Below are 21,283 nucleotides of genomic sequence, written 5' to 3' on the forward strand. Positions count from 1 at the left end.
GTTGTTCTATATATCTATGAAATAGATTGATTCTTATAGACCCAAAAAAAAAGAGAAAAAATTAAAAAATTAAATAAGAAAAAAAATGTTACACATACCAGTTCGATTCCTTGCCAAGGATATTCAGCGACAACGAGGTCCGCCATGCCAAACTTTTTGACGTCGGCTACGCGCCGATCGCACGTCCATCGATTAACCAACGGATCCACGTAGGACGCGCAGCTCTTGCCACCGAAGGAAGCCTTGAGGAAGGACAGCTCTATCCTGTGATCAGGCTCGGCCTCGAATCTGTACACGCAGCTCAGATTCTGCGCACCTCCGCGACCGTAGAAGAACACGCTCTTCGGTGACGCGAATTTTCCAGCGTTGGACGACAAGGAGGAAGATGAGGAGGAGGAGGATGAGGAGGACGATAAGGACGATGTGGAAGACGATGTGGATGGGGCCGACGGCGCTGAGGTGAACACGTGATTACACGAGATGGCCTCGTGCACGAACTCGTAGCGCAGCACAAAACTTATCGGATATAGCGCGCTACCCTGACGCAATATGTGTTCCAGGGTGAGATCGCGGCCGGTCGACACGTAACTCTCCGCGAGGCTACACGGCCGCGTGTGACGGCTGCTGTTGCGCAGCAAACTGTGGTCGCAGAGCCGCGGTATGTCGTCCTTACAGAAATGTCCCATCAGCGTGACGTTCTGCGAAATTATACACCAAGTACGTCAGATGTCGAATGTCGAATGTTCTAGCCCCAAGTATTAAGGTAATTTAATAATAATCTTGACTTTAAGTTCAGCTATATATATATATATATATACATATATATACATATATATATATATATATATATATATATATATATATATATATATATATATATTAATAAAGACGATCTTCGAACGATCAAATAATTATAGGCTTCGCGGAAGGTACTTCGTAATTAATTATTCCTTTGCGAAATTTTCATTTGTACGATTTCTGCTCGTAAAATCAAAGTATTCTTTTCTCAATTTCTGTTTATATCTATATTACTTTACGAACAAAGTTACTTTAGTAACGAAGTTATATTACTTCGGTAACGAAGCAAGAAAGTTGTTGGGTAACAGACTTTGTATGGAAGAGAGGGATACAATTTTCGGTACGTACTTTTCGACTGGGAATAAGTTTGTCCACTGTGATATCGCCGTCCCATATTAGAAGTTTTGCATTACAATCGGCAGCGGTGTCGATGCTCCCAGCAGCTTCAACGCTGGCGGCGTAATATTTAACAAACGATAACCAAACGATTTCATTGACTTTTCCTTGGAAGTGATAACGGCAAGTGGTGTTTGGCGGTAGAGAGTGTTTCGGATTTTCCAGAATGCCCGACGAGTTCTCGTCACCGGATATATAAAAATCGCAGTTGTCGTTTTCCTTCACGAAACTTCGAGACTTCTCGTCGACAAAAATCACCTACGCACACATAAACGTACGTACGTAAGGGAAATGCCAATCAATTGTATCGAATATCCTTAATTGTCAATTTATATTTAAATAAAATTCTACCATATTTCAGTAATTCCGGATTTCTCATATTAAAATAATCACAATTTTAATTTTGATGAATCGTAACTGCCATACGTTTGCAACAAACTTGTGACGATATTACGTAAAAGAATAATAAAATATTCGAGCATTACCTGAACCTCGAGTTCAAATCCTGGCAAGAAAGACAGTGGTACTGGATGAAACGGATTGTCGTACGGAGACGTATGGAATTCTAACAACATCGTATTGTGACTGCTGATGATGTCTGGCACCGCATCTCCTCCGCACAGTCTTACGAGCACTCGGTCTGAGGTTGAACCCCCGTCATATACCGTCAAGTAATCCTGCACGACGTTGCACTGATCCCATACCCTTGAAAAGCACGCGAATTTTATTTGGAAAATTTATTCCCCGTACGTTATTTATATTTATCCCTCTCGCGTATCTCCGTTCCTCTATTCTCGAAAATCTTCTTTTTGAGAGACAGAGAGAGAGAGAGAGAGAGAGAGAGAGAGAGAGAGAGAAAGAGAGAGAGAGATGTACTCGCGGAATTGTCGGCAGTACGTTAAATATCGCACCAATATAATAACTCACGACGGAATAACGACTTTATTAATGTCATCAACATCAGCGATTTACCTTAATACCCGCTGACTTCTGTCGTATTTCACGACCTGGTCCTTAATGTGTATCTTGTGACTGTTTCGCTGACTAACGGCGAGCAGGGCCCGATGGCCAACCGGCGCGCGGTTTTGCTCGACCCGATAGTAGCAAGTGACATTCCTGGGGTAAACTCCGGGATAATTCGGCGACTGTAGCCGGCAGGCTCTAGTATCGCATTTGGTGAGGACGCGATCGCAATACGTGCCGTTCACCAGCTCGCCGCGCCATGTGGACATGCTGCTGTTTCCGTATCTGAGATGCGCCTCGCTTCTCCTCAGGAACTTGTACGATAGCTTGAAGTCGAAGTTGTAGCCGATACCCTGAGACATGGAAAAATTGTCCGCGATCGATAACACGACGTCCCCTTTTCCTTTATTCTTACTTCACGTTGAACATTTTCAATTTGAAAACGTTTCAAAATGTCACCTCCCGTCGCGCCCATCTCAACTTTCTCGACGACAACTCGCGAGTAGAAGTACTTTATCTTGATAAGTTTATGATTTAAGAATTAGGGATGGATGAGAATAACGATACGTCTAAATATTCTTTTCTGCAAAAGCAACTTTAAAAATACCAGTTGAAAAAAAAGGGCGTTATTTAAAATTAAAATACCAGTCTGGAACAACTTCGACAAAAGTTTGCATATTACCGCAGTAAAATTGCAAAAAAAAAAAAAAAATCAGATCGCGTATCCCCCTTTAGCTAACGCAATTTCTTACCTGCTCTGATAAACGTAGTAAATATAAAGTCAGATTGATGGAAGGAGTTTCGCTGTAATAGACGGTGTAGCCCCACGCGCTGCCACACCATTGTCCTCCCGTCGCAGGACGACCTTCCTCGCGAATAGTCATGAAACCATCTGGACATCCTTCCGACGTAAAGGATAGAAAGCGACCGACCGTGAAGGTATCAAAAGTTAACTGTAACACCGGAGGCATTATTCTAAAAGTTATGAGCCAGCGAATATCCGCGTGCGCAACTGGCTAACTGGTTTTTGTTGGAAATAAAACTAAAAGATAAAAGTTAGAACACAGTTATTACGACCCCTTCGCGATAAAAGCAAATATTTCTATTATAACCTCGTTAATTATCTCGCAACGTTACATTTTGGCTCGTGTAATATTGAGATGAATAAGATAAGTCACAAGAGAAAAATTTGTGCGCGAAAAATCATGTAAAATTCTGTGTTATAACAACATACAAAAAGATATATATATATATATCATTTTTCTCTAATTTCCACAATAACATTTTGCTTCAAACGAGATTTCCTTCATAACGTAGCATATCATAGTTTCACAAAAAAAAAAAATTTAATACAAAAGCTTCAAATATCTTTCAATTCGTAAATATTAATTTTTAAAGACGCGTAAAAAAAAAAAATCTGAAAAAAATCAGGTGTTTTCAAACATTTTTTGACGCCGACTGTTTTACTCTTTTAATTCGGGATCGACTCGACTCACCTCCATATCGACGATAACGAAAGCTTTATACTTTTGACCGTTTGATTGTATTTCGCTAACAATGTAAGTATCGATTCTATTATTACGGGAAGAGAGATATAATAATCGATATGTCAATATCAATCGGGATCGGAAATATATATATATATATATATATATATATATATATATGTATACCTGACGAAGGAACTTTACGGCTTGGGATCAGAGAGGAATCTGTAAAGTAAGCGTATTCCGCGCTGGTGAACGCGATGTTTACTCAGCGCGGGGGCTGATTTAATTTCGCCAATAAACGCGATAAGAATCGTAAAAGGCCGGGGGATATAAATTATTATCCGAGCTCCGACGCGGCGCGACGGCGGCGGGTCGGTCCCGCTGTCTGTTCCGTGACAGACTCCCACGCCGGTCGGGCACCAGTCAGCATTATTTTCTAACAGCTACATCATTTCTGTGTCCAACCTGGACTAGATCCCCGAGATCGGATCCGGCGGCAGTGAAGTTGAGGTGACACAGGAATGGCAGTCGATCCTCCCTCGGCCGGCGGATCTCCACTCTGTAAGTCCGACCGACGTCACCATACAACGTCCGATTGCAAGCTGAAATGTTTACGCATGATTTTTTTCTTTTTATCTTTTTTTTTTTTTCCATTGTGCAACAATTATGCGCGGCAAAGTAAACCGCGGCGTATAATCGTTCCGGCGATGTTATAAACGCGGTAAAATAATATCCAAGAGAGAACATTTTAACACCTAACTAAGCGCACGGTATTCCGCATATCGAAGCGTGTAATGTCCGATTGCGGGCGAAAATGTTTCCGTCACGCCGTGATCATGCGGGGAAAATATTTCAATATTCCAGTCTGTTTATGATTGTAACATGGCCGAGATAAAATATTACTTAAAACGAAATGTTAACTCTTCTAACTAGTCTCATAGTTTCGTGTATCAAGCCGTACAAAGTTCAGCGGTAAACCGGAATGTTTTTATTGCAATTATCATGCGCGAAAAATAAATCCTCGAGTATAATTATTCCGGATTATAACACGGCATAATAAAATATTATTTCATAAAATATAAACTCCTAATTGCATTCTCTCTCTCTCCCTCTCTCTCTCTCTCTCTCCCTCTCTCTCTCTCTCTCTCCCTCTCTCTCTCTCTCTCTCTCTCTCTCTCTCTCTCTCTCTCTCTCTCTCACATGCGCGCAATAATATGTAATCTGTACATTCAATAAGACATTTATAAATATTTACACACTCAAGTTTATCGGTCTCATATTTGTTATATCTACTATAACTGTTTTTAACAGAAACATTTAATATGGCGTTTAAAATATTAATAGCAGTGTGTATAATGAAATAGTAAATAATAAATATATGAGAATTAATGGTATTGATTAAAGACCTTTAACTATAAAATTCGTGCTTTATACATTCTTATCCTATAATTACTCAATAAAATATACAAATAATTATTCAACATAATTAGCTTGTTTGAGCCTATGAATATTTTAATACGCAATTTGAAATTCTATAAAGGAATTGAATCATGAATGCTATAATAAATTCCTCCTATTATGTTACGTCTCTATTGAAATGTGTCCTATACCTATTATCCATATACCTATTATCAAAAATTAAAAATTCAAAGGGATGAAAATGCGATATTTGTATAATATAATTATATTTGAGCTTTGCAAATCGATTTAATTTTGTATAAAGTGATAATTGGTATTATACCAATAACGAACAAATTATTTACCTCATTAAATTATCAAATAAAAATTATTTAATTGTGCGTTTATGTAATATAATATAGGCCATATGTTAAAACAGGCAGGTGACTAACGATGTATATTTTACGAATAAGTTTTATAACTTAATATGGTTTTGATTTTTATACGAATTGGATTAAAATGATATGCATAGTTAAATAATTATTGGTTCGAAACATTATCCGCTCGGATGAGCGAAAACTTTGTTTTTGGTTTAATGTATATTCAATAATTCGTTGCGTGTATGTAAAATAAACAAATATGGCAATGCTGATTAAAAATAATTATAATTATTTTTCTACAATTCTCGGTTTCCACGATAAGTATATCTTTCACTTTGTATCGTGAATTTATGTATTATGGACATGGAATTGATTATTTAATAATGATTGATCGCGATAGAGACACCCGGCGACGAATAAAAATCTTTTTTCTTTTTTTTTTCTTTTTTTTTTGTGAGTATAAGAACGGTGATTCATTTCATGTCTTTCTATTGTATTATTATTCAACAATCGTACATAAATCCGGATTGAATAAGAAAATCGTAACAATGAATTCTTCCAGGAAATAATCGACTGGAGGAAAGTCGATTTATTATTTTCCGGATTAAGCGCCTAATAAAGGGCGCCTTTGGCGAAAAGGGGGAGAAAGAAAGAGAGAGTGAGACACCTCCGGCGTATCGATTCGCCCCGGCGCGGCGACTTGCTTTGTTCGACGTCTCCGTTCGACGCTCGCGGGAGGGGACGGGGGGGGGGGGAGATACTCACGGGTGCAATATCTCGGCTCGTCAGACTTGTCGTCGCAGTCATTCTCGCCGTCGCAGTACTTGTCCTGCGCGACGCAATGTCCGGTGGTGCCGCATCGGAACTCGGACGGTCGGCAGAGCGGCTCGCTGTTGCTGGCTGCGGGCTCCGAGGTCGGGCCGGACGTCGACGAGCTCGACGACGAGGAGTCGGGTGACGTCGCGCCGGAGTAAACCGCGTATCCGCCCGGGTATCCGGAGTAGTCCGACGACGAAATGCCGGGGTGATAACTAGCCGAGCCAGCCTCGATCGAGGCCGCGATCGCGGCTGCGATCAGCAGCAACCGCCGACACACCAACATGCCCCCTCACCCTGGAAATAAATTAAATTTCGCCAAGTTGAGTAAACTTGATATAAAAAAAAATATATATATATATATATGTGTGTGTGTGTGTGTGTGTGTGTGTGTGTGTGTGTGTGTGTGTGTGTGTGTGTGTGTGTGTGTGTGTGTGTGTGTGTGTGTGTGTGTGTGTGTGTGTGTGTGTGTGTGTGTGTGTGTATAAGGCTGCAAAGTATATCATATTTTAATTCTATTTTGCACGTACAATCGTAAGCATTCGACGCAACGCGGTAGCGGAAATTAAATTTTTTTTACCTTAAACATGTGAGACTAAACTTCATTTTTAAAATACAAGTCTTTAAATGTTTATTTCGTTCATAGATACGTCAACGTTCCCGATCGAGATGATATCAAAAATAAAATATTTTATTAAGTTTATTCTAGACAATTTAAAATTATAAATTAAATTCTATATCAACTTTACTGTAGATTTAACTTTATTGTAGATTAATCACAGTTGGCTTTAATTTTATTAATAAATAATAACTGTATCGGATATAGTATATGGAATTGATTTATAATATATCTTGCTAACTTCTAATATTGGTTTGCACTAGATATCTCTTTCTCTCTCTTTCTCTCTCTCTCTCTCTCTCTCTCTCTCTCTCTCTCTCTCTCTCTCTCTCTCTCTCTCTACAGCTTCTCCGATAGTGATAGTTCTACAAGTTCTTATCTGTACGAAGCCCATAGACAATAGAGTCCTAAGGGCTCTACAAATTGTCAATAAATGGCAGAAACTATCAGATTCTATCAAGAAAGAGAAAGTTTCTTGTTTAATTTTCATTCTAAAAAAGACGATATAATCCGCGCATAAAAGAAACAATACGTTTCCAATCTTTCAGCGTTCGTTGCATCGATATACTGCACCCTCTCAATGTTACAATGGCATAAGAAGAAGAAACGAGACAATTCAAAATCTCGAAGAAGTAAATTGATATCGCGGAAGGGACCCGGGAAAAGTCTTGGTGAGACCTTGGATATATTCATTGGCCGAGGAAATATATCCTCTTAAAAAGACCTGAATAAATAGTCGTAATATTTCACAGCTTGCAGGTGTTGCTTCAGCCTGTTCTTCGTAACACTTTTTAGTGACGGCTCTCTTACACAGCAAAGCTCTTCTCTTTCGTGGTTACATTTTTCTTCCTCCGCGTGCTATGCCCCTCTTGTTGCTTCACAATTTCGCGTGTAGTGTGTTTTCGTATAATATAATTATACGATACTTTGATAAAGCGAATAACATGTACACTTTTATTATTTTTTTAAATATCAAGTACATTCTTATCTTTTTGTCACAAGTTAACGATCGTGTCGGATTCGTCAATCATTTTGAAAATTCTTGTTTTCTAAGCATTTCGTTAGAATTGGAGGAATATCACTTTTCCAAGATTTTTCCGGTTTTCTATGCAGTCGGCCCGACGATCAATGATTCACCCGATTGCATGAGAATAAAACGCTCTTCGCTTTATCTCCAGCCCGCTCTTTCTCTGTGTCACAAGGGATGTTGGCGCGGGATGTGCATCATCAACAACATTGGTTCACTCGATTTAAAATCTTCCCTCCTCGCGCTCCATCTCTCTTACAACTGGACCCTTCACTTTTTACGAAGCTTTATTCATTCCACTCGAGCCTTTCCTCTCTTAAAGTCGTTTACCATCATTCGGATACGATTCGACGATTTGTTATTCCCGAGATACGCTAACTCGACGCTATCTTTTTTTTTTTTTTTTTTCATGTTACCCGAATAACGCGCGCTTTAATGAATCGCGCAACAAGGGTAATAATACGCGCGTTTACATTACGTGTTCCTTGATTAACATAAGCGAATTTCCATCGGCTTCGACATACGGCGCTACGGAACACATAAAATGAATACCGGCTTTAACTCGTTAAGATACCAAATACAACTCGGTCGGGTGATTCTCGTCGAGTGTTTAGAGAGAGGAGCGGATTATGCTAATTCTATTCAGAAAACTAACTCCTCTTACGTGAATGGACTCCACCAGTTCGCCGAGCAAATACCGCGGATCTATTAATTCGTGCGCCAACTCGCGTGGATCGATATACCGCGCGAGTGTTCGCAACAAAGTTCCGCCGTCCTTATCTGCGAAACTTGATAACATCACGTACACTTGGAAAGCAAATGCGCGCCGCCGCGCGGTACCTCGGTGTTATCCTGTCTTTTTAACTTAACCCCGCGCACGCCCTCCCCCCCCCCTCCCACCCCACCCCCATGTAAAGCCCATCGGTTTTCGCGTGAATAATATTCATGCTAATGCAACGCCGCGTCGCGAAAATGTCGCGTCGCGCTAACGAGCGACGCGACAGGGCGTGCGGAAGGAACACGCGGAGTAAAAATCTGATTTTTACTCCGCCTTACAGCCAAGTAAAAATAGACTCGGACGTTGAGCGAGTACCACGCGGAGACCCCCCGCGGTGGTAGTTGCGCGACCGCTGTGGGGTCAGAGGACTTGAGCGGGGGGGGGGGGGTGGTAGGATTGCGCGGCGGAGACGGGGGGGGGGAAGGTGGAATCCGCAATAAAAGATAACCGGATTCAAGCGGAGACTGCGGAGACTGCGAGACTTGTACGCGCGCGCGACAGTAAGGGCTCTGTTTATTAAGCGGAGAAGAGCAGAATCTGGGCCAAACCCACGGGAACATGTAGCGCACGGGCAGGCAACACGGAATATGGTAATTCGCCCGACGGGACGGGACAGGACGGGACGGGACAGGCGGGAACCGCGCCTCTCTCCGCCTCACTCCGACTCACTTCGCAAATATACACGCGCCGTGCAAGTGTCATTGAAATTGCACACGCGTGAAGCTCACGCGGGGCAGCGCGCCCGTACTTGCGGAAAAACAGTTCACGCCGATCGGTTGCATTAAATTACATCACGTACTCGGAATATTGCAAAAATATGTTGTACGCTTCTCACGTTGCGAATTTTGAAAGACGTACGGAGAGAACTCCGCATCCCGAGCGGTCTAATAGTTCCCTTCCGTTGGGGAGATCGATTAGAATCGAAAATCTTAAATTATGAAACCGTTCACGTTCGCGATAGTTTCTTAAATCATGAACGATCATGAAGTCGAAAAATTGGAAAATCATGCCTTAATACATGATCAAAAAATATTTATCGAGAAATTTTCTGTCTTTAAATTTAATAGATATTAAATACTTAATTTCTCATTCCTTATTCTCTTTCATATTTTAAATATTTTATTATGAATTTACAAATATTTTATAAATATTAATATTTACAAATTTTTTTTATTTAATTATCATTATCTTTCGAGAAGACGCGATCATTTTTTTTCTACGAGCTTTGCAATTATCTTTCCGCATAATTTTCTGCGAAGAACGAGTCATACTGGATATCTCGCACGTTCATTCAGAAGTAACAATCAAAGTTGGAAATTATAAATAAACGTTTCGTCTCTTTACAATTTCAAATTCGAATGTATTATATCGCATTGCACGTTCTAAGCTTCGATTTGAACATAATTCAATCATCGTTTCTCGCTCTGAGAGCGCGAAACGGCACGCAAATCGCCGTGGCGAATAATTGAAGTAAACAGCGATTCACGCTCGTTTATTATTAACAATATATTTGTCCGCTGGGATTTATTCCCGTTCGAGATCGAATGCCGGATCTAATTCATTTGTTTCCTCCGTCTACAACATTTCTATTAAAATGTACATAATTAAATGTACAAAATTACTAATATATTCATATACGCACCCTTCATTGTAAAATATTAAATTGGATATTATAATTAACAATAATACCGTTATAAATATTATTATTCATGCGTTTCATTCATTTTTACGTTATATCGAGTCTAATAAACGTCGGTGTTAATTGGTTGTTAATTCGACTCGTGCGGTGAACGAAAGTGAAGTTGCCGATATTGGTCATTCATGAAACATCGCGGTCGCGAGACAGGTCAAGCTCGCGCATCACGCGCGGCTTCGCGACGTTGTTTTACCGGTAAACACGATAGGGATTAACTCCCCCTCTCTCCCGTATCTTGATATTTGTTAACCGCATACCGCAAATCCGGCGTTTGTGCGCGGCGATCAAGATCGCCGTTTCGAGATTCGCTCGTTGCGCCGATTACGCGGATTGTCGCATCGAGCAAATTACGTTTTTCTCATGGCTTCGCGATCGAGTGCATGTCACATGTGACTAACGTCAGGAATGTCATGCGAGGTGTTCACTTCGTATACAGTCCGGTGCGTGAACAGTTTGCACGCTCGCAATCGTAACTAATCATATTTGAGTGAGTGAGCGAATGCCATGAAAGAGCAGCCTAGAAGAGGAAGAGGAAGAGAAAGCTTGAGAGAGGTGGTATGGTGACCATATCTTTTTCAAGAAGATAAAGGACAAATCTCAAAATTTTTTTTGCGTGGTATATCAAAATGAGGCACCATATAGTTTTGTGATAGTTTCAAATTGGTTCGACTATGTTGAAACAAATTCTTGATTTAAATTTGGAATTGGTTTGAAATAATGAAAAATGAGGATGTATCGAAATAGTTTTAATTAAAAAAATTAAAAATATAATTAATACAAGACAAATTATAATTTTATATATATTTAAATTTTATATATTTTATTTTAAAAATTTACTTATTAATACGACATCAAACATGGAAATAGAATATCTTAGAATTAGAAGAGAATTTAAAATAAAATATTTTCGTAAAATAAAAGACAAAATTGAGTTTTAAGAAAATAAATACATTTAAAGAACAGCTACTATAAAATAAAGGATTATCCTTTAGAGTAAAAGAGATATGGTCACCGTAGACATCGAGCAATAGCGGAGCAATCACGGGATGACTTATTATATATATTACGCTGTCTGTAGGTTGTTTGTGGAATTGACCATTTATTCCTATTCGTTTGAATGATTTATGTGACAATTAAAAGAAAAAGTTATTTTTCCAGGTAAAATTTTTTCATAGTTTAAACTCGAATACAAAAAAAGATTGAAGAAGATGTTTTTCTATTCGGGAATTATACTTCATTGCGAATATTTTTATACTTGAAAGGTATAGGTACGCATGTAAGGTTGAATATACTCGGTGATTATTGTTTGAAATTACATTATTGATCACATTGAACGATGTGATAATTTAGATATATTTATGCTTCACAGGTTGACGTAGTTACAATTCGCAGTTATAATTCCGTCATTGCGCACCGTATCAATAAGTGCCAAACTATCTTTTGTTTCTGAGATAATGGATCTGGAATATTACAGACAAATATAGCATTTCACAGATTCATTGTCTTAAAATGGATAAACTAGGACATATTAATGTAATATTTCATTCTGGCCTATATGTATAGGTGTCTGCCGATCTGTTGTGTATGCAATATGCATAGATACAAAATCCAAATAGAGTCAAAACTATTATTGTTAATGTATTATTGGCCGGATAGATTATTTATATGATGATATTTGGACATCTTATTATGCATTAGCGTGTAATTACTCGGTAATTAGTATTCATTAATTATATACAAGATCCATAAGGAATTTAATAAGATTTATAAAAAAATCTGAACTCACAATATATGATTGAAAGAAAATGGAAAATATTTTACAGTTAGAAAAACATTTGGTAAAAAGTAACGAATGATGATTGAGTAATCTGACTTTAAATCACTCGAAGAAAAATAAATTATGAAATGTTAATTGTGAGAATACAAAAGAAATTAAATGACAAAAGCAGTTGAAGAATAAAAATTAATATAATTGTTTGATAAATTAGTAATAAATCATAAATTTGAGTGTCGTTTCAGGCTTATATATGCAAACTTTACGGGATGAAATGAGCTTTTTTAGGTATACTTTGTATTTCGTGAATGATGAATCTATGAATTCTTACGTAAATGTGAGTTAAGTCTATTTCATTCGAACCACTTGAAATTATGTACGGTTGCGCTCACGTTGCACAGCCATCGTTGAACTTATTTAAACGCTTAACTTGTCGGAAAAGAATTTTTTTACGAGCGGGAGTCTCGTTTAGCTGCCCCCTCGATTACTGTAACGTTCGTAGAATCCGCTCTGCGGCGCACTTAAAAATCGGTTCTGACCCTTATCCCACGATAGGCACTGAAAAAGTGGTCTTCCGCCAATCTGGCATGGCGAAGTGGAGGGAAGACCTGTGTTAAATTGCCCGTACTGGCCTGGGAAATTGGGTCGATGCACGAGAAAATCGACTGCAGATTGAGAGAGAAAGAAAGAGAGAGAGAGAAAGAGAGAGAGAGAGAGAGAGAGAGAGAGAGAGAAAGAGAGAAAGAGAAGAGCTTCCAGCATCGAGGATCGAGCGACGCTTCCATCGATGCGAAATTGGAGCTGGAAATCGTGGCGCAAGAAGTCGAAGGGGATTTGAGGAGGCACAGAGAGATGAGCAGAGGGAAAGAGAGGAAGAGAGAGAGAGAGAGAGAGAGAGAGAGAGAGAGAGAGAGAGAGAGAGAGAATATAAGAGAGCGAGAGTAACGAAAGTCTAGAGTCGATCGAATGAAAGGGGGCGAAATGCCAAGGATCGACGATTTTCGCGATCCTTCGAATTTTCGTCTCCATCAAACTGACTGCGTTTCGATGGCTTGGCCTCCCTTCGGTCGTTACGCTCGGTGTTTAAAGTCGAAGAAATTGGCGCGGATCGGGGACGAGCGATTTGAGCGTAACAGCCAAGTAGCAGCACGCTCACGTTCCGATTCGGCTTTATATGCCGCCGTTCACCGGACGCTTGCATCTATTCAATAACGACTCGCGTAATTTAAGTTTTCGCTTAAGCGTGCACATTACGCTTCCGCGAGTTTCTTCGATCCCTTCGTCCTATCCCGAATTTTCCTCACGCTCGCGCTCGACTTTCGGCAGATGCGAGAAGACGCCCTCTACCGTGCGATGCCAGTGTAGCATTCGCCCCGACGAGGAATAAATGCATAATAAATGCCGCAATGTGCACAACTAGCCAGATTAACTGTCTATCGCTGAGGAAGATATCGGGGATCATCCCGCAACCGGTCCGAAACCGGCAACGATTATTTATTAAAATCCAATATAAAACTGGTTTTGCAAAACTGTTCTCCGTTTTATCCCCTTAATTATTCAAAACGGTTTAAAATACGGCCGAAGATTGTGAAAGAAACGGCTTGAAATACGCCTGAAGATTGCGAAAGAAAAATACTCTATGTAAACGTAAAATTCACTTCTTCTTTTTTTTTTGCGCAAAAGGCAAACTAGCTAGCTGAATTGCAGCTAGGCGGTTGCTGCAAGATGGTCGAATTGGGCAGGAGCGAAGCGTGCATTTACGTGAAAACTTGAATTACGTAAATTATCAATGAATAGACGTAAATGTTCGGAGATTGCATATAATTTCGAATTGAAGTCGACGAACGTTTGATTGTTCTTGCGAAAACTCATTTAATAAGCGGCCAAGTGAGATAATCGAAACTCTAATGTAAAGTAATAAAACGATTCTTTCCAATAATAATAAAACATGTTATTTTTAATTATTCTGTAATTACGAGTATTATACGAGCACTTGTAATTTTTTTAAATAACTTTATAATAACTCAAGCTTTTAATTATTGAAAAATTGTTGAATTATCTCATTTATCCGGCGGTCTCAATTAGCTCATTTCATCTTGTTAATTAAAGAAATGGAAATATTAGTAAAGCGTGTACTTCATTTCGATCTAGTTTATACGCGAATGAATTGTATCCCGCTGAGCAGAGAAGCCTTTTTTTCCTCATTTCAAAAAATCAAATTATTAAACGTTACAAAGTTAATTTAAAATATAACTATTTTATTACCGTGTTTTCTACGGCTTTATAAAAAGAAATATAGTAAAATTTTATTTATTTAAATAAACGTGAAAATTTATATGTATCAGATTTCTATTTGCATATGCATTTTCATTACGCTTAATAGGTGTAATAATTTAATTATGAATAGATTTATGCAATGCCACAAAAGTTTCCATATTTTTCTTTTGTATAACAACTTTTTAACAAGAAACATCCCAAGGTCTACATAAAAAAATTAATGTAGACATATATTAACGGTAATTTAACAAAAAAACATGATTATATTTTTTAAAATGTAAAGAAGAAAATATCTATTACCGCTTCTAAAAATAATCTGTTTTAAATAATATAATTGTCCTGAAACGCATCTGACTTTTGAAAACTTTCAACTTTTCTTGTTTCATACCGCGACACGCCTGGGAAGGCGCGAACAACGTAAATTCGCGGTAAATAAGCGCGACGGATACGACAAAAAGATAGACGAATCTCTGCGCGATCTTCTCCGCTGGAAGAAACAATACGTCTCCGCACGGCTCCGTCTAAATCGCGACCGAAAAATCTCCTTAACCGAGTTTCGAAGAACCCGGAAGAACTTGACGAGCGGCACAACGAACGTCGGCGGCGACCAGCCTGTTGCTTTAACGCCTTCGTCATTCGACCCGTTCCGTTTCGCACGAGACAAAGAGCCGCGAGACAGACAACGCCTGGCTTTTCCTCGAGAGCGTTCCTCGTTTCTGTCACGCGTTTTACACGAAAATCAATATCCATTTCCATTTGAAACACCGTGACAGCCATATCGCGGTGTCTTCCGGCCAACGGTCGTCGTCGCCCGTCTTCCACTTTTAAGAGCTAAACGGCGATCAAGGGTTACTTCCTCTCCCCTCTCCATCTGACATAGATATCTGGTTATTCTGGTTAAGATATCTCTTGAAATACTTGACAACAGATTTCAAAAACGTCCATTGATCCAGTCTTATAACGAGTAATTTTTGTTGAAGCTTTTAATTAATTTACAGTAGCCTTTTTTTAAAATTTGCTCTCTAGCTATTCTTGCCGCTTCGCGAAACATCTTCTTAACCAGTTTCGGGATAAATATTTTTGGGATATTAACTTTTAAATGTTTTTTTGTCTCAAGAAGAGAAGATTCGGAAATAGCAAGTGTGAGATAAAGTTCGGATACAGAATATATTTTTCGGTGAGAGAAAACAAAAAAAATGGTGCCATTTCGATGTTATATAATTGTAACAATTCGGGTAGCAAAATATGTAGCCTCGCGGGTTAACAAATGATGGCAATAAATATCCAGAATATCGTGGGTATCGAGGATTCGAGCGTCCGAAGGGATATCCAAGAGGAGTAGTATTCATCGGACATCTGCACGTTGTGCCGGATCGTGGTCATCGAAAATCAGTCCTTCGATCCGATGGTTCCCATTGAGGCTCATACCTGGCGGTAGGCCGATACGGTCGCGGCCGAATGGCCAGATCCATTCGATCCGGAATAGTCGGCATTCAGAGCCGGTGGTCTGTCTGCCCGGACGCAATGAAGCCCGACCGCATATCTGGTTCTACTACTTTGTCGCGCCGGCTGATCCGCGATCACGGCAGCGTTCGACACTGCGGATACGGGGCGCGTTTCGCGTATCCGAAAAGCGCACCCCAAAATCGCCGCGTCGGCGGAAAAGCGCCGCACCGAACAAAAAAACCGGTTCCAGCCCGAAGGGCAGAGCAGACCGTCTAATTTCCGTAAAAAACGCTCGCGTCGCTGGAATTTGGCTCGCGTGTGACGATGCCTCATTGTTACCGCGTATCCGTGTGGCGGCGGGATCCCCGGACACATCGAGAGATACGTATAAAATTGGTGTCTTCCTCCTACCCTCTCCCACCCCTCCCGCCGCAGAAATCCCTTAGACGTATAGAGGAAAACACAACAGAAGAGGAAAAAGAGAAGCCATTTATTTTTCTATAAAAGTGTTTTCGCCAATCTTGCTGCGTTGTCGCAATTGCGCCACTGTCGCGCAAATTATTGCCATTACAAAATTGTTGCAATTACAATTACAGAGAATTATCGTTGTTCTTTTAATTTAGGATTAGGATTGTAAAACCGGATCGATCGAGAAAATATAATTAGAATAATTTTAAAAGTTGAAAATTGCAAAATTGAAACGTCATATATATATATATATATATATATATATATATATATATATATATGATATTAGAATGACGTGATGTATTTGTAAAAGAAATCTACTTTGAATAAAATATAGAGTTGAATAAAATATAGAGATATAAGTGACATTTATGTCCTGTGTCTTTATTTAAACTATATATAAAGAGACCTACATTTTATATTAATATCTGACAATTATGAAATTGGCAATTTTATTTTTGGAATTATACATATAGTATTTATGTATCGTAACGTTTTCCAGAAAACGTGGATTTTCACATATGTGCGCGAAGTATGATTGTTGCGAGTTGAATGGTCAGGGAAAAGTGCCAGCAAAAGGAGCGAAAAATAAAAAAGTATCGTATTGTGCAATGCCGTGCGTTGCCAAAAATCTCAAAGTTTCTCTATTCTTGCACCCTGGGAGCAGAGCGCGTTTCCAAATAAAGCTACAAAAATTTTATGAGTAAGAATTTCGTTTACGATTTTAATTTTATTTCTGTCAATATATGCGGCGTGGCACATTATAAAAGGAGACTTGAATTATTTAGTATCGATACATATTTACACGAAAACTTTCAGCGCGTGTAGAAAAATGCATGATCGTTTAATTAATAAATTAAACATTAAAAAAGTTGAATAAAAATCCGAAAATAGATTACGCGCGATATTACTTCAGAGGAAATGAAAACGCGCATTCAATATCCCGCGCTAAAATTGAATTTTATAGAATCTTGATTCTGTCCAGTAATTCCGCTATAATCGCATTCGTAATTTAAATTTTCAAGCGCGCTCGTCTGTTGCGGCGCTTGTGTTTCCAATTCACATAAAAAAAAAAAATTCACCCAGGTTAAGCGGAACAATGCCGATTGTCTCGTTTATGTCATTTAAATAACATTTTTCAACCTCCATCAACGATGAGAATATACCTGTTAAATAGTGCAGTTTTTGAAATTGCGTAATTTCATAATGTGTTCGAGTAACGTGAGAGGAAAAACAATTATCGCGGCGTAACAAGCTTTATTCTTGCCTAAACAAGGCAAAATATACTACGTTCCATATCATTAGAGTTTCGCAGTTAGGTCAAATTGCATTAATTAGAATTAACTATCAGAAAATTTGATCTAACTGCGAAGCTCTTTAAATAATATGAAACAATATAGTTTGTCTTATTTAAACAAAATTAAAATTATTATGTCGCAATTATTTTTCTCGTCATGTTAGTCGATGATACATTACACGACTTCAAAAACTGCTTAGCAGATATAATCTCATTGTTGGATGTACATATTCATATATATAGAAAATATTAGCAGTACATATATACAGTATATGCAAAAATAAATATTGATATATACTTTCTGTTATTTTTTTCTCTGTCCACGTCAATCGTTTTTCAAATTTAATTTTTTAGGTTCGGTTACCGTCGTGGAAGATGCAATATTATAAAAAAATGAAGACAGAAAATAAAAAAAAAAAAAACGAAAAGGAATAAGAACCCTTCACTAGTCGAGTTTGTTATCGAATTGCTAACCGATCGACCGGCTAGGAGAACAAATACAAGCAATCCCGGAGGAACAAATAACGGCAGTTCCCTTTCTGGTAGCGTGAGCTGAGTAAGTAAACTGGCGAACCGGTGCGACTCGGTATCATCAGGATTTTTATCTACGTACTGTAATTTCTCTCTGGCACACTTTTCTTGCCGAATATAATGCCGCATGGAATAAAGACGCGTTTATGATGACCTACATTCGATCACACGTTACGTTACCTATATGTAATTTGTTCGTGTCAATCACGTTTTAAAGGTAAAAGAAAAATTGAGAACAATATTAATTTAATGAAACTTAAAATTATCAGATTTTAAAAGTACGAAAGATCTGGAAAGCTCTCGACGAGATTCGCTATTCATAATCAGTTTTACAATAATTTATTCACACATCACATAATTATTAATTACTATTTAAAACGATGATTAGCAATTGCAGAGACTGAGATGAGATATATCTTGGATAACATTTTTAATATTCTGGTGTAAGTATATAACTATACTAATCAATAAATTATTTTGCCGTTAATTTCAAGTATCAATCTGTAACCTGAAATATAATCTCAAAATTTGCTTTCATTATGTTCTATATAATTTTTCTATTCTTTGGATTTTTATTGAACAAGTATCTCTCTATGGAATGATTATATGTATATATTATTATATTGTTTCAATGTGAAATTTTAGAATGAATTCTCGATGATAATAATAATCACAAATCAATATTCAGTCAAGCGTCGGAAGTCAAAAATGCGGTTTATACACAATTAACTCTGCGGTTATTGAGTTATTTATTTGACATCGAATATTAAACGAGTTCCTTTAAAATAATCGGTTCTTCACAATGCTATACTGTTTGAAAAACAGAATCAATCTTTTAATTTGAATTGAGATTGCTAAATTGACCACATACAAAAATATCCTGTATATAAAAATATCCTGTTAGCTGGATAAATGACAATTAAAAACTTATTTATTAATAATGATCTGCGAGCTAACAAAATAAAAAATTCAAAAAGTAATAGCAGAAAGTATCGAGTTAATTACTTTTTGATATTTCGTTTAAAGTATTTTAATGTTAGTTTATAAAAGTTAAAAGAAAAAAATGATATAGTTTAATGTAAATTATATAATTAAAAAATTATATATTAAAAAATAATAATTTTTTTATTCTTATCGTGACAATGACATAACTATTTTTTAACAAGAAACATTCAAATTTTTTTTCTTTTTTATATTCTATTTTAATAGAAAAAAAAAAAATATATATATATATATATATATATATATATATATATATTTTAAAGAATAAATGCAAATATATATATATATAAATAAATTTTGCTTTATAAAATAAACATTTCATTAATTATCGTTCTCAACTAAAATTCGAAAAAAGCGTCAACAACAATAGCGACAGCTGAAATCTTGCGAGGATTGTGTTCGATAAAGGATTACATTTTGGGCTTTAGGGAGCGTGAGAAAGAGAAGAAGAAGAAGAAGAAGAGAGAGAGAGAGACAGAGAGAGAGAGAGACGATGCGCGCTCTGTACTGATAAGCGGCTATAAGATAGAAACTCGTAACTCCTCGTATAAACTACGAGGCTTCTGTCTGTGGAAGCAGCGCCGAGGCACTTGCTGGCGCAATCTAACATCGTCAGAATATCTTATCCACGTCCGGCGATCTCTTCCGTTCATTGCCACCTACGTCGCAAGCGCCGTCATACATCACGCGTGTCGGGGATACTCTATAGAGACACGCGCTCTCATATACCCGTTCGATTTTTTTTCTCTTTGTTTCCCGTGTCCTTTTCTCTCTCACTCTTTCGCAATATCTTCGATATCCGCGCGCCCGAACATCGAGCCAGGAGGAACCCATTATGTTCCTCCCCGTTGCTTCTGATTTTCTCGCTCTCCCCTTTCTGATTTTCTCTCTCTTCCCTTTCAAACCAAGGATTCGTCATCATCGCGCCTGCCCTCCTCACAAGGGAAGAAAAGAGTCCCGGCCAAGGGGGATAATGGCGTACGATTGTTGACCGTTTTCTCCGCGATTAATCCCGTCTCTCCTCCTCCTCCTCCTCCTCTTCCCCCACACCCCCTCGTTTCTGTATGTGATTCATGGGAACACGCGTGCAAAATATGCATATCAGAATACATCCCCCGTTGTCCCTGGCAAATGAGAGCGCCATCAACGTAGACGGTATCCCTTTTCTTCACGCGGAACACAATCAGTGTGCCGCGAGATGTAATCCCCCGGGCGGAGAAGTTTACGACGAGAAGTGTTAATTAATTAACTATGCTACGTCGTCGCGCTGGTACTTTCGTTAACGTTGTGCTGCGAGGGTTAAGCGCTTTCGAATAATTTCGGAAAATAGGATTCGCCTGTGTGTCGCTACACGTCGTCAGCTTGTGCGATCGCAATCGAGATAGTTACGTCGACGGGAGCGGGTCTTTTTCTCCCCTTTCACTCGCTCTCTTGAACGGTAATCAAAGCAAAGCGTTGAATCCCCTTTGAAAAATGTAAAGGGATATCGAAAGAAACGCGGCGGTTACGCGGCGGTGGGGTGAACTGCGCGGAACGATAATGAAGCTTCTTGCCGGAATGTCATTTCTTTCGCTTAAACGTAATGCATTTTGCAATAAGCGATAAAGACAGGCGAACTACAGTGGGGAGGAATCATTCAGAAATAATAATCTGTTATGCGGCTTATGTTTCGTAAACTAATGTTAATTTGGTAAATCGTTAATTAATATGAATTATGGCGAATGTTGAATTATGGCGAATGTTGAATTATGGCGAATGTTTGCAACATATAAATTATCGCGAAATGTTCTGTATAATAATCTAAATATTCATTTGAAATTATTAACGTGAAGGAAATGATAGTGAAAAATTTATTTTGGAAGGTTTCGTAACATTTACTCGCCTGATAATAATATGATTAATAGAGATCGATAATAGTAAGATAAAATTAATATCGCATTACGTATAATTATTGAATATAATACGTTTCAAACATGAAAATATGATAGTCGGGAGAATAAGATATATTTTTAGCAACTTTAGCATTCTGAGTTGCAGTAAAACGTACAAAGAATATCTTACTTATGCAAAAGATCGAACCGAACGATCTCTCTTGCTTCGCAAAAGAAGATTATCAAGAGATATCTC

The 21,283-nt window shown here is 38.3% G+C and overlaps 1 protein-coding gene across 1 annotated transcript in view; it reads right to left on the reverse strand.

Annotated features, from left to right (window-relative positions):
- Positions 1-21,283, reverse strand: part of LOC105423927 (uncharacterized) — a 58,915-nt gene that overhangs the window by 5,154 nt on the left and 32,478 nt on the right. Inside the window, exons 2-8 of the mRNA XM_089078785.1 lie at positions 6,191-6,538; positions 4,113-4,249; positions 2,910-3,110; positions 2,167-2,510; positions 1,680-1,899; positions 1,147-1,452; positions 99-698 (exon numbers count right to left, since the gene is read on the reverse strand). Coding sequence (XP_088934911.1) covers positions 99-698; positions 1,147-1,452; positions 1,680-1,899; positions 2,167-2,510; positions 2,910-3,110; positions 4,113-4,249; positions 6,191-6,527 — 2,145 coding nt within the window. The 5' untranslated portion in view covers positions 6,528-6,538. The remainder of the gene's footprint in view (positions 1-98; positions 699-1,146; positions 1,453-1,679; positions 1,900-2,166; positions 2,511-2,909; positions 3,111-4,112; positions 4,250-6,190; positions 6,539-21,283) is intronic.

This window comes from Pogonomyrmex barbatus, unplaced genomic scaffold, assembly GCF_055798465.1.
Source record: "Pogonomyrmex barbatus isolate J1 unplaced genomic scaffold, ASM5579846v1 scaffold3, whole genome shotgun sequence".
Lineage (NCBI taxonomy): Eukaryota > Metazoa > Arthropoda > Insecta > Hymenoptera > Formicidae > Pogonomyrmex > Pogonomyrmex barbatus.